The sequence below is a fragment of the Eleginops maclovinus genome, chromosome 18 (assembly GCF_036324505.1).
Source record: "Eleginops maclovinus isolate JMC-PN-2008 ecotype Puerto Natales chromosome 18, JC_Emac_rtc_rv5, whole genome shotgun sequence".
Taxonomy (NCBI): domain Eukaryota; kingdom Metazoa; phylum Chordata; class Actinopteri; order Perciformes; family Eleginopidae; genus Eleginops; species Eleginops maclovinus.
In genome coordinates, this window is record NC_086366.1 from 8,906,332 (window position 1) to 8,920,002 (window position 13,671).

The following is a 13,671-nucleotide window of genomic DNA, read 5'->3' on the forward strand; positions in this document are numbered from 1 at the left end:
TGTAATGTTTTAGATACTTGCCTAATCTGATATGTTGATTTGGTATGAAAATAGCCTATGAATAATGAATCTAAAAACAGGGCCTGAATTAACTATTTTGAAGAAACATGTTATGTTTAAGCCTGCTGAAAAAGCAGTACTGGTAGAGGGCAGAGACATTACGTCATGACGTCGCACAGTTTGTTTACTGTCTGAGCCGCATGGAGGGGGGCGCTAATGTCCCTGGTTTTTCACACCATAAACATGCACAATCTCTTCACTCTCCAACCGAGAAATACTTCCACAATGCCGCAGCACTGCAAACACGGGCCGTGACAACCGCTGAAATTGGAAAGACTTGAACTAAGAAAACACGTTTTCATTTTTCGATCCGCGAAGCTGTAACTAAAACTCCGATCAAAACATGGAGCTGCCTTCCCAACGTCCTACCCATCAGTGCTAACGTTAGCACTGCGAGCTAACAGCTGGTCAGGCTTTCAAATAAAGAGGAATTGAGTATCGTTGTCATCTATCGTGTTGTGTTGAAACCTGTTACTGGTCGCACTGCAGAGAGCTTCGATCATTGGCAAATAGGACAAGCAGTAAATCTGTAAGGTAAACACGTCGCTTTCTCTTTAGCTTAGCAGCTGTTATTGCCTGTATAGCAGTGCCACCGTAAAGCTAGCTAGCTAACTATCATAATAATTGTTGATGAAAGGGGTGGAGTGGTCAGTAGTATTGCCACGCAGACTAGAATCCCGTTGTGTCTGTTCCAGTTTACGAAGACGGTGTCAGACAAAATGGTGTTAAGGAGTTGTTGGAAGTCTCGACATAAAAACAGCTGTGGACCTGCTCCCCGTTGGATCCGACCAGCCCTGCTCTGGTTGTGTGTGACCCAGTGTGTTTGCGGCATTGGGGCGGTGGAAGACAGCAAAAATGTGGTCCAGAAAGATGCAGAGTTTGATGTGACATATAATGACTCTGTAACAAGTCAGAACCAGACCATCTACGCTTTCAATCACACTATCTCCAGGAACAAGGTGAGTTCCCATCGCCATACTGCTACATTTGTTTATAACCTGATATGAAGTAATTGAATGTAATATGTTTGTTTTCTATTTCTCTGTGTGTCAGACTGAGGGAGTTCGCGTGACTGTGGACGTGTTGTCACGAGGTTCTGATAGTCCAATCTTGTTTGTGGTACGACAGAAGCAAGCTGTGCTGTCGTTTCAAATCCCTCTCATTTTAAGAGGCCTGTGAGTATTTTTTTTTTTGTGTTGTTGTGAATGTTTTCTTACTAGTCCACTACTTCAAGGACCAAATACATTTTCCAAACCATTATAGCATACACAACTTCGTCTTTGGTATATTGAACAACTACGCACTCAAATGTGTTTAGAGATGCAAACTTCTCCATAGAAAATGAGAAGGAAATTGAACTAATCAGTCGTAGGTTCAGATTTAGCTGTATGTCGTAACATTTTGTAACAATGCTTACACTGACAAAAATCAATTATGGGCCATAATTTAAGTCTCAACCCCAATTAATAGGGTTGTGTCTGTTAAAGTAGGCCTTTGTGTATGTTCTTGTAACTGACTGCTGACACATCGATGATACTGAGAGTAATGGTCCAAGGTTTCTCCTAGGGAGTGTCTGGCATCCTGTTGCTGCTGTCACTAGAAAGTAAACTATTATGACTCCTGGTCATGAGATAATGTCCTTGTTTGTTGTTGACTGTTGTGAGTAATAACCATATAAGAGAATGAAATCTGAAAAGGGTAACATTGCTTTTCACTATCTGTGTGGCGTAGAGGATGTTTTGCCATTGTATGTGGACATTTGGTAGAATTCAGATTATTTTTCTTTGGAGTAAGCAAGCATTAAGGCTGATTAGCTGTTAATGTGGGGGGGAAACAACACAGCGTCCAGAGGACACTGTGGAGTTGGTGGGAGACAGGAGAATGGCAGCCAAGCTGTCCCCCTGCTGGGCAATGTGTCCCCCCCCCCACCCCCAAGGACACCCTGTCTGCACTGTCCAGCTCCTTCAGCGACAGGCTGCTGCAACTGCGGTGTCTCAAGGAGAGATACCGCAGGTCCTTCCTTCCTGCAGCAGTCAGACTCTATAACCATCATGGCCCCCGGTAGACCCCCACACATATAACAACACTGACTATAGCACCCCCTGTTGTGTTAATAACTGTGCTATATATATCTGGCTGCTATACTTTTATTTTTGTGTATTTTGTAAATTGTGTGATTCTTGTATATATATTTTTTTAGTATCTTGGGTGTGATATTAAGCCGTCTTTGGCTCTTTCTGCTGTAATAATGAAAATGTCCCCTCTGTGGGACGATTAAAGGTATTCTGATTCTGATTGTGATCTGCTCATGATTTTTCTCATTGCTTATAAGGCACACAGCCTTTGAAACCTGACAATCAGTTGGTGTTTCATAACAGGGTATAAATTCAGCTGTTCATTAGCTCTTGGCTCACAACCTATCTACCATGTGTCTCTCACACTCCAAGGTACTATGTGTGGTTGTGCAACACCAGCATAGCTTCGCTACAGTCTTGCCTGTGCATTCTCACGCATGTTTTAGCCGACGACTAAAAAACCCCGGTGTTTCACTTCCTCCTTAAGATCCTCCGCCCCATCCGGGAGGATTTGTGAGCAGCTTAGCTTACTGTAAATAAGCCACCCTCAGTCATCAGTATTTCTTTTTTCTGTTTCATGAAGTTTCTGTCCTAGATTCCCAATTATTTTTGTTTTATGCTGTTTGCAGTTTTGCAACATTTTCTAGGAAACATTTTCAAAGATGATAGAACCTGCATTATTTAGTTACTGTTGGTCATGTGATTCCTAAAAAAAAACCTCAGTAATGTAGTTTGCTGCTATTATATGAAATAATCTAATAGAGTAATTTCCATCATCACTAAGTCAATTTTCCTGCTTTGATTTTTATAATACAGTCATCCATTACTTAGTTCAAAGTGCTTATTTTTCCCGTGCAACCGAAAGAGTTTTATATTGATAAATACAATTAAATTATATTAATCCAAAGATACACATTTAAGGTGTAGATACTTGTTAAACTCAAACCTGTTGAATGATAACTTGAGTTTCCGGTTCTGTCTCTCTCCAGATACCAAAGGAAGTACCCCTACAATCATGTGGGCCGGACATTGTGCCAGCCTCCGACCCGGGCCGCATCTGAGACCCAGTACTTCTTTGTGGATGTGTCCACCCTGTCCAGCCAGGGTACAAACTACCAGCTCAGGGTCAGCCGTGTTGAAAGCTTCACCCTGCAGTGAGTGACCTCTGAGAGAAGCAGCAGCTGCCTGAATTCTCAGCTTCATGAATATGCCTTGAAGCTAGGTTTTAAAGTAACAAGCAACTCTATTAACGGTATGTCTGACATGTTTTCTTCACCTTTATTACAGGACGGACAAGAAATTCAGCTTCACCGCGTCCCCCTCCCAACCTCAGGTATTACAGCTCAATAGTAAAAACATTGTGTGTTTTTTAGAGATGCGTTGGTCCGATAATGATTGCAATATCTGCGTCCAGTATTAGGGACAATAGGACTATCTGGTATTGGATTCTATTATTCCATTAAGGAAAACCTAGTACATTTATAAAAGGTATTTCTTTGTTATATTCTGTTTTTCAAAGTAAGTAATGAAAATGTTAAAGTCAAGCCTTATTTTGCCTTACACATCAAAAATGACCCCATCCCTTCCACACAGTGAGGCGTACAGCTTATTATTAAACACTGGTACCTTTTATCTGCCGATACACAAAGCCCAGGGCAAGGTATTGGAGCTCACACAGACAGATTGGTGCATCCCTTGTGTTTCTTAGTATGGCTAAGTGCTAGGTTGCAGACAGGGAGAGAGTGGGGGTGGAGGATACCAATGAGGAGAAACATGAGAGAAGCTGAGGAAAGCACAATTAGGAAGAAAGGGAATTTCATAATTTAAGCAATAGTTTAGCATGTTGTGTTGTTCTCCCTTTGGACTGACAAGTTCTGCTGTTTAACACCTGGAAAGAGGAACAAACTAGTTTTTCGATTTTGGTCTTGATAAGCACCTCTCCCTTGAATCATATCTTTTTAATCCATCAGGTCAGTCATTGTTGTACCAGTACCTCAGTTTATTTGCTTATATTTCATCAACAAAAATGTGTCCCAACCTGTTTCAAGCACAATAAAGATAGCGAAAAAACCCTTAAAGTGTTTGTCCTTGTCTGCATCTTCATTTTTTCCTTATTCTTTCTTTTGCCCGTTCTCTCAGTACTTCAAGTATGTCTTCCCAGACGGGGTGGACACTGTGATCGTCAAGGTCAACTCGGACATGACCTTTCCCTGCTCCGTTATGTCCATCCAGGACATCCAGGTACACTCACTCCCCCCTTCATCCCATCAAACCAGAAGATGTCTGATGTCCTCAAGTGGCCCCTGCATTATAGATAGCATGCAGTAGCACCATGCGGCCACACAAGAGCAAAACTATATTATGTGTGACAGTGTCGGTGCAGTGCTGGGCCCGCATTGTCAATTTTATGATGTCTGAAAGAACTAAGATTTCAGTCCTCTTTTTTTGTTAGTGATTAGCATAATAATGTTCTTTGTATGCAATCCTGTTTATCCCATGTTCCCTTTTGCAATGTTGTAAGCTCTGTGTGTCATATTTCACTTTTTTCTTTCTTCCTGTTGCTTTCTTTTCAGTGTCCAGTCTATGACCTTGACAACAATGTGGCCTTCATTGGGATGTACCAAACTATGACCAAAAAAGGGGCGATAACAGTGCAGGTAGGGTTTGACACACAGTCACTCACATGGTTAAAGCTTGTGTGTCAAAGCCTACAGCCCTACCATTACAAGACATATCATATCTTCTGTCCTTCTCTGTCATTTAGAGAAAAGATTTCCCCAGCAACAGTTTCTATGTGGTGGTAGTGGTAAAAACAGAGGATGAGGCGTGTGGTGGTCCGCTGCGATTCTACCCTCTCCGTCCTGATGAGCTCATCGACGCCGGAAACCGCAGCAAGCTCATCGATGTGGTCGTCACCCCTGCTATCAACTGTAAGTCACATGTTCACAAATATATACTGAACAAAGGGAGAAATAATCCATATTGATTTGTTGTAAAGCACAGAGCTTCCTCCAAATTAGTTGAATAAAAAGGATTTTTTACATGTCCACAGATCAGATACTTACATACCAATTCGGGGACCATCAGGTTTAACATATCCATTAAACCCAGATTTTTTAAAACTAATACACATCCTCTAGAACTGGGATTTAAAGAGAAAGAAATAATGAAAAACAAGGGGCTTTTGTTTTAGAAAAGGGACTGCATATTGTACCTGTACTTATGTGCTGTCATGTAAATAGGCTAACGGTATGTCTCTCTTCACACTCACCAGCGGAGGTGTATGTGATGGGTATGCTGTTCTGTCTGGGCATCTTCCTCTCCTTCTATCTGCTCACCTTGCTCATGACCTGTCTGGAGAATAAGCGGTAAGATTCAGCAACGTTCTCTGACACAAAATCAACAGCTAGCTGCAAACACTTCACACTTCATTGTTCCTCTGCTGAGATATCTATATGAATAATTAAATATTTTGCAATGATAAATAACATTTTGCTGCTTTATATTTGTTTACATTTTTAGTCCCAAAAGTATATTTTTTACTTTCTTTTTAAATGCTATTTTATTTTATTGTAATTACAATGTCTTGTTTTTATGCTGCTGCAACGCAAAACATTTCCCAAATTTGATCAATAAGGTACTTCTATCTGTCTGTCTATCTATTATTCACAGGATTGTTTGTTTTCTCTGGATAAATGTGGTTTAAGAGCAGAAACATCGTTACACCTTTGTAAAAAAGATATTACTTTGTAAATTCACAATGTGTAAACGTTCTTACTTTGGTCCCAGGTGAGTGGGTCCAATTAGAAAATAGATTTGTACAGCTGCACCACAAGAGGAGCAATACACTGAGTACGAATGACTTTAATTGGTTCTCCTCTCTTTTTCTGCAGAATGAAGAAGAGAGAGGCATTTCAGGTTCCTGACGACATGTCGCCTGCTGAAACAGGTAACCCAGCAACTAGCAAAGATGGACCAGCCCATTAGGGGCTCGTAAAGGTTGTGGGGAGAGTACCATTTTCTTAAAGTCGTGGCTGTATACTTGAGATAAGGTGCCATTGTCTCTGTTAAATGACCCCTAACAGACAGTACGGTAATACATTAACTCTTAAGCTTTTTAATGTAGAGTTAAACATGTCCGTGTGTACTGAATGTATGTCTTTCGCTCTCTCTCCCTCATGCCTATTTGTGGTTCAGCCTCTCTGCTTGGGAAGAACGGAGATGGTATAACGACACTGTTACTCCTACCTTATACTTAATACTGCCCTCTCTCACACTGCTTGTCTGTTGAGGCTCTGCATGCATTAGCTCACCGACTATAACTCTCCTGCCATATAAACAGTGTTCATTGACTAACAATAAAGAGATGGGATTGACTATAAAGCTCTATAGACGGTGTAATAACATCAAAATAATAGTATTTCAAATAAATCGAGCTTTTATGGCTTGCAGATACAGATACACATGACTCACTTTTAATATGTTTTTTCCTATATTTGTCACACCTACTATTTCTCACAGCGATCCGATACCATCAGTATATGACATTATAGTCAACAATACACATAACATGATGGAAAAACGAAGGATACCTGACATGATCTGATTATAAAAGCCTACGGACACTTTTTGTAAACCATTCACTCTCACCGCAGCAGTCACCACTCTTTGCAACACATTCTGCAGCATTACCCACTCACATTTTCACCCTAATACTGTCAAGTGTAGGCATTTAGAGCCTGAAATAATTGGATCCCTGCATGTGTTTGTGCATCCCTCACCGCTCTGTGTTGACGTGCTAATAGCTCAGCCTCAGTGGTGTTTTAGTTTGCAGCGTTAAGATACTAACCAGTATTGCCTGTGGTGCTGCTTGCCTCTGCATTTTGTTCACCTATACTTTTACATTTGTTTTAAACGCGTGCGTGCTTTTTCCAAAGGCAAAACTCCAGCCTCACCATATGAATACGGCTCCTTTGGTGAGTTTCGGAGAACTCTTTACGTCTTTGTTTAAGAGTTACTTTTATGAATACAATTAAAAATCCTCCGTTTTCTTCTCCAGCGGACAACGGCAGCACTCTCAGTTCAGAGGCCATCACTGACAGCGCCACATCAACTGACAACAACTATGGATACATAGGTATGGACACGCTTAGGCACACACATTTCCTTTGTCACTTACTGTCTTTCATTTTTGTAAATCACTTTGAATTGCCTTTTGTTGAAAGGTGCTATACAGATACACTTGCCTTGCTTTATCCCTCCACTGTCACTTTGCAGTATGTCTCCACAGCCTGGCTTGCAGCTTCATATGAGCAGCTCTGGTCCCTCACCTGTTTTCTGTGTGTCTTTGTTCATCAGGACAGGAGCCTTTCAAACGTCGCACAATCGTCAGTCACCTTCACCACATAGCCATCCGCATGGGTGACACTCTGCCGCAAAATCGTCTTAATAATTGCCCCCAAACCAATCAGCACTGTGTGAATCAAAAATCAATGAGACTCAGATACTGATGCCAGGAAGTGGCAAATTCCTAATCTGATTAAATGGAAATAAACAGCAAAACATTTTTGATACTACGAAGATCAGGGTACCAACAATCATTCTAATATTTCTGTTCAATATCTTTGGAAATACTTTTTAAGAGGTGCGATGTGTTGAAACACCTTTTGCATCCTTAAGAAAATTACTTTTAATCCATGCCATTGACCAGCGACCAATGAAACGAGAGAAGATTCTGTTTTTCTTCCATGACCTCCCTCTTTCTCTCTTCTCTCCATCAGAGCGAACAATGGACTGCGTTGGACGAAGCAGGCATGAGTCTCTGAGCTCTGTGGAGGAGGACGACTATGACACGCTGGACGACATCAACTCAGATAAAAACATCGTCCGCACCAAGGTTTGCCCTTGTCTCTCCATCTCAAAGCACACTGCTCCTTTCCGTTGCTAATTCTATGAGTATCGACGAGTAATAATTATCCCTCCTAAATACAGAAATATCTATGCGTGTCTGACCTGTCCCGCAAAGACAAGAGGATTCTGAGCAAGAAATACCAAATCTACTTCTGGTGAGGGTAGCGGTTAAACAAATACCATTGGTCTTAAAATAAATATTTGTTTATCTGTCAAAGTCTAATCATTTATGTGTTCCCTCTTCAGGAACATTGCTACTATTGCTGTTTTCTATGCACTGCCAGTCGTCCAGCTGGTCATTACCTACCAGACGGTACGCTGATGAGACATGAACTATGAAATATAAAATATGATAAATACAGATGGAAGGTAAACTGACTCTCTTTAATTTCTTTAGGTGGTGAATGTAACAGGAAACCAAGACATCTGCTACTACAACTTCCTGTGTGCCCACCCTCTGGGAGCTCTGAGGTGTGTTTAGATTCACACATGTATTATTGTAACCAGTGGATTGCATACCTGTGTTTAAACCCTTGTCACACACCATGTTTTATACACAGTGCATTCAACAACATCCTCAGTAACCTCGGTTACGTGCTGCTGGGATTCCTCTTTCTTCTTATCATCCTCAAAAGAGATATCGCCCACAATAGAGCCTTGTTCCGCAAGGATTTGAACGCACTGGTGAGTAACAGACAGAAGATAACACACTGAGAGACATTTATATTGACTACTGTGTGTGTGTCACCCAGCAAATATCTATTTCCAAAGTAAATACTATTGTTTGTGATTGAAAACATTATCTTAGCAACATTAGCATCATCTGGTAGCTAACTGCTTCTATAAATTGTAAATAAAAAGTAATGAAGGGAGTACACAGGCACAATGCCAGTGTAATATTTGTTGAACTTCATTATAACTCAATGTTCCTCTCTCCCACCCCGCAGGAATGTGGTATCCCAAAGCACTTTGGTCTGTATTATGCCATGGGAACTGCTCTGATGATGGAGGGTTTGCTCAGCGCATGCTACCACGTCTGTCCTAACTACACCAACTTCCAGTTTGGTGAGACTGCATGTGTCCTCTTTTTGAATATATGATGTTAAATCCACCACACAGCTTTGACTTATTGTTCTGAAATGGAGTAGAACCGTTGTTGATACGATGAAATAATATTTGTGCAGATTGTCCTCTATATTAATTTCAGGGTTTACCACTCTGCTTAAGTCACTTTTAACGAAAATGGAAGGTTCCAGGTTCAGCTCCCTGATGCCTTCTGTGCAGATGCCTTGTGTAGCTAAATATACTGTGTTCATGCAATAATGAAATATACATTTAAAGGGGGCCAACCACATCAGGAATGTAAAACAATAAGGTGTTTGCGTAGGTTATGCTTTTATCCCAGAGTCCTGGGTTAGTGCTGGTTATATGCAAAAAGTAATCAAACCTTACTTGTTATTAAGTGCCAACAATCTGCAGTGATTTCATTCTGGTTCTTGTAATTCCCATTAATGTTTTGTTGCAATGTTTCCATCTTGTTTTATTTATTTGCAGACACCTCCTTCATGTACATGATTGCTGGGCTGTGTGTGTTGAAGTTGTATCAGAAGAGACACCCAGATATCAACGCGAGTGCTTACACTGCATACGCCTGCCTGGCCGGGGTCATCTTCTTCTCTGTGCTGGGAGTGGTACATACCTACACACACACACATTCAAACACAGACCGTGGGGTAAACAAGGCCTTGGTGATGCATAGACAGTCCCTCATGCTTGTATTGCTCTGTTTTCAGGTATTTGGGAAAGGAAACACGGTCTTCTGGATAGTGTTCTCTGTGATCCACATTCTGGCCACTATGCTCCTCAGCACACAGCTTTACTACATGGGTCGATGGAGGCTGGGTAAGGTCGAATCTGGAAAACTGAACCTCAAGACAAGACAAAATGCGTAACATTAGCTCTATTTAGTCAAAGCTGACTGAAGAATGTTGTACTGTATTGTCATTTAATGCTTTTTTAAATACCTGTGACTTATCAAACATATAGCAGCACAAGTACAATGCATACTGCTTTGTCTAGGTGAATAGGAATAATCATAAATCACTTAAGAATAATGACATTTTCCGTTGCTCAAATTTGTCTGTATATTTTGTCGGCAGACTCTGGGATCCTGCGCAGGATTGTGTACATTGTCTACACTGATTGCATCAGACAGTGCAGTGGACCCATGTACATTGTGAGTAATGAGCAGAAGCAGCTGCAACAACATGTTCAAAGGAATATTTTACCCCAAAAAACATAACTTCCAAATGAAATGATTTCCCCCGATGTGTCACCTTGAATGGATTTGTGTGTAAGAGTGTGTACAAATGTTTTTAAAGCTTTGCTGTTCTTAACCAGGACCCTATTTACTTTAAGTCATCAAGACTGTTCTTCATTGTGGGATTCTTCATTCACTGTACAGAAACATTTCAGTTGTTATATTAAATGAATCAAGGCTGAGTCATTTATATACAAATACACATACATTTATATACCATCAAATGTGGTTAGCTCCTCGAATGTCATCGATGGTTTTTGGATAAGATTGTGTCATTAAAAGGCTTCTACATGCATTAAGTCATTTGCCTACCACTAAATCATCTCTCCTGTGTCTGTCTGACAGGACCGAATGGTTCTGCTCGTACTGGGAAACATAATCAACTGGTCTCTGTAAGTTATACTTTTACCTAACACGAATTAGACGCAGTGTAAATTATTGTCATAGGATTAAATGATGACACCATCTGTTTCACTTCCTCTCTGCAGAGCTGCTTTTGGCCTCATCGAGAGACCTAATGACTTTGCCTCCTACCTGTTGGCCATCGCCATCTGCAACCTGCTGCTCTACTTTGCTTTTTACATCATTATGAAGGTGTGTGTTTGCCTATTTCCACGTTTTTAATAAGAATAAAGGTTTTTGTTTTGCTAAGGTTTTTCTGTGTATGTGTTTTAAGTTACGGAGCGGTGAGAGGATCCAGTGTCTGGCGTTGGTGTGTATTCTGTTCACAGCCGTGGTGTGGGGCTTTGCGCTGTTCTTCTTCTTCCAGGGTCTCAGCACCTGGCAGGTTAATTACTCACACGCTCATACTCACGCAGATGCAGCATCAGCCTCTCACACTTAGTTGACTAAAGTCTTAGCCTGTGAGAGCACACATTGGCTCAGTATTTCTTAAGTGACGTATTGCCTGCACAATGTGGCATCGGTTAAATGTGAGTGTGTTTTTCTCTCCCGACACAGAAAACTCCAGCAGAGTCTCGCGAACACAACCGGGACTGCATCTTGCTTTCCTTCTTTGATGACCACGACATTTGGCACTTCCTCTCCTCCATCGCCATGTTCGGATCCTTCCTGGTATGATCATGTTCATTTTGCATGTGTGTGTGCCACATAAATATCTCTTTGTTCTCAGGATTTAGAATATGCTAATCACTCATAAAACTGAATATAACAGCCATACAACAACCATCCCATAACTCATACTTAATGTACTTTTACTCAATGCTTGATAGGGCTAGCTCATAGCTTCAAGTTAATGTAACATTTAAAATGTAAAACTTAAATGTATTGTTTCAAAGGAAACCAGCAAATGGGAATCTATGAGTTTAAAGAATGGATTGCTTATGTCACCATAAATTGTGCATAATTTGCAATCGCTAAATGCCCCGTCTCAAGGTAGACTTCCTAAAAGATATTTCACTAATGATTAGACACATTCCAGATTTAAAGGCTTTATTGTCGTGTGCCCAGTAGCTGCAGTGTGGTTTTGGCCAGGAAATTCTTCCAAGGCTCCTCCAACAGTGCAACATTAATATAGCTAAAACTTAAAAATAGTGCAAAAAGAAATAGATATTAAAAAAGTGCAAGAGAATGTTGCAAGTGACTAATGTGCAAATAAATGCAATCATAAGTTAACTATATGCACATTAAACACATTTAAATAAAACTATACAGTAGAATAAAAACAAAGACAAAGCACAAACAGCATCTTTTTTGTCTCTGATTGTAATCATCCATTTGTCAAAGTATAATTTGCCTTAGTTTGCCAATGCTTGACTTGTTAGAGGTCAGCAGTGGCTTGCCCCATCCATGCAATATCAATCCAAACTTTCCTAAGGCAATCAAGAGAGAAAGAGTGAAAACTTAAAACCAGATTATAAAAACTGCCCAATCTTTTGTGAATCTTCTTGTGTATTCTAACCCTTCACATCTTTTGTTCCCTGCTAGGTCCTTCTGACTATGGACGACGACCTCGACACCGTCCAGAGAGACAAGATCCTCGCCTTCTAGATGTGTCAGATCTTCTGAGATGAGCTCAGCTCTTCCTCTCTGCCTTATCGCCCTCGTCTCGCTCCGTTCTCAGCTTCTTCATGTTCTTCAAAAAAAGCACAGCCAGTAGCCTGTTTTTCCGAGGCTGCATGGCGGGCGCCTCTCTGCATGCCGGCCACAGCCAATCAGCCAGTCAGAGAGGGGGCAGTAGCTCCTCCCTCCCTCTGCTTGTATGGACACTTTTGTGCCAATAACAAGAATGGGTCGACGTCAAGTGATGCTGAAGTGTTTTGTCCTCTTGCTGCCATCATCAATATAACTGTTGTGATCGGTGTTTACTTCCTGCTGTTGATGAAAATAACATTGTAAACACTCGCTCAAAGAAACTATCAGATTTAACTGATTTTATACTGCATTACATTTGACTTACATGTCACCAATGCATTTTGAAATCAGTGTGTGTGTGTGTGTGTGTGTGTGTGTGTGTGTGTGTGTGTGTGTGTGTGTGTGTGTGTGTGTGTGTGTGTGTGTGTGTGTGTGTGTGTGTGTGTGTGTGTGTGTGTGTGTGTGTGTGTGTGTGTGTGTGTGTGTGTGTGTGTGGAAAATGAGTCTGGTCTTGTCTGTCAGTGGCCTTTTAATGTTCTAATCATGTAAGTCACATACTGTGCTCTGATTGGTCAGATCCTCCAGCTATTCGTCCTTCTCATTGGAGAATATTAATATAATGCTGATGATGATGATTGTATTTACTTCTTGACTGCCCTCAAGTCTGGATGCAATGTTATTTTTTACACGGCACTGTACGATGAACGGATTTTAATGTCTAACATTGCAATGAGCGGTTACTGAATAAAAGTCTCATTTTCAGGAAATGTTTATTGACTCATTCCTAAACGTTCAGATAACGACTCCTGAACCAAATGTTCTCTCATCTATAAAACTGATAAAATGGTAGAAAAATAAAGTGATCACTGCAATTTAAGTGGTTAATAATGATTACTATTTTATTTGGCAACGTTGTCATTACTGTTATTTGTTTATTGCAAGAATGTGAGTAATAAACTGCCAGCTTTGCTATTTACCAAATTGTAATGATTGTTTCAAAACATTTACTGTGTAAAACTGAAATATACTATAATAGACAGTACACAGTATCGTGCTGTTAACAAATCAAGTAACGTTAGAAGTGCAAATAAATAGCTATTAAGTAGAGGTGGGAAGTGGAGCCCCTTTTCCACCAAACTGGTTCCCGGGCCAGTTCCGGGCTAGAAACTGATTAAACTCTGGTCCTTCCACCGCAGCGGGGCTGGCTTTTAG

General features: G+C 40.8%; 1 protein-coding gene across 7 annotated transcripts; it reads left to right on the plus strand.

The window, feature by feature from the left end:
* Positions 1 to 207: 207 nt before the first annotated feature.
* Positions 208 to 13,226, plus strand: sidt2 (SID1 transmembrane family, member 2). Of its 7 annotated transcripts, XM_063907222.1 has the most exons (28): positions 208 to 594; positions 756 to 1,019; positions 1,114 to 1,235; positions 3,125 to 3,289; positions 3,423 to 3,468; positions 4,275 to 4,376; positions 4,709 to 4,792; positions 4,900 to 5,065; positions 5,410 to 5,503; positions 6,029 to 6,084; positions 6,333 to 6,359; positions 7,073 to 7,111; positions 7,195 to 7,272; positions 7,494 to 7,556; positions 7,916 to 8,031; positions 8,127 to 8,200; positions 8,292 to 8,358; positions 8,443 to 8,516; positions 8,606 to 8,729; positions 8,993 to 9,110; positions 9,600 to 9,736; positions 9,839 to 9,947; positions 10,205 to 10,281; positions 10,711 to 10,757; positions 10,854 to 10,959; positions 11,042 to 11,152; positions 11,326 to 11,439; positions 12,313 to 13,226. In XM_063907222.1, the coding sequence occupies exons 2-28, from the start codon at positions 780 to 782 to the stop codon at positions 12,373 to 12,375; spliced, it is 2,619 nt and encodes an 872-aa protein (XP_063763292.1). In that variant the 5' UTR covers positions 208 to 594; positions 756 to 779; the 3' UTR covers positions 12,376 to 13,226. The 7 variants fall into 7 exon arrangements, with proteins under 7 accessions (XP_063763292.1, XP_063763291.1, XP_063763295.1 ...); XM_063907221.1 differs by having other exon boundaries at positions 208 to 1,019; XM_063907225.1 differs by lacking the exon at positions 7,494 to 7,556 and having other exon boundaries at positions 208 to 1,019.
* Positions 13,227 to 13,671: the final 445 nt, after the last annotated feature.

Coding starts and splice junctions, on each gene's coding strand:
- sidt2 (XM_063907221.1), top strand. CDS start 780: ATGGTGTTAAGGAGTTGTTGGAAGTCTCGACATAAAAACAGCTGTGGA. Junction 7,273..7,493: donor CAACAACTATGGATACATAG/GTATGGACACGC, acceptor TTTGTTCATCAG/GACAGGAGCCTTTCAAACGT. Junction 8,359..8,442: donor TGGTCATTACCTACCAGACG/GTACGCTGATGA, acceptor TAATTTCTTTAG/GTGGTGAATGTAACAGGAAA.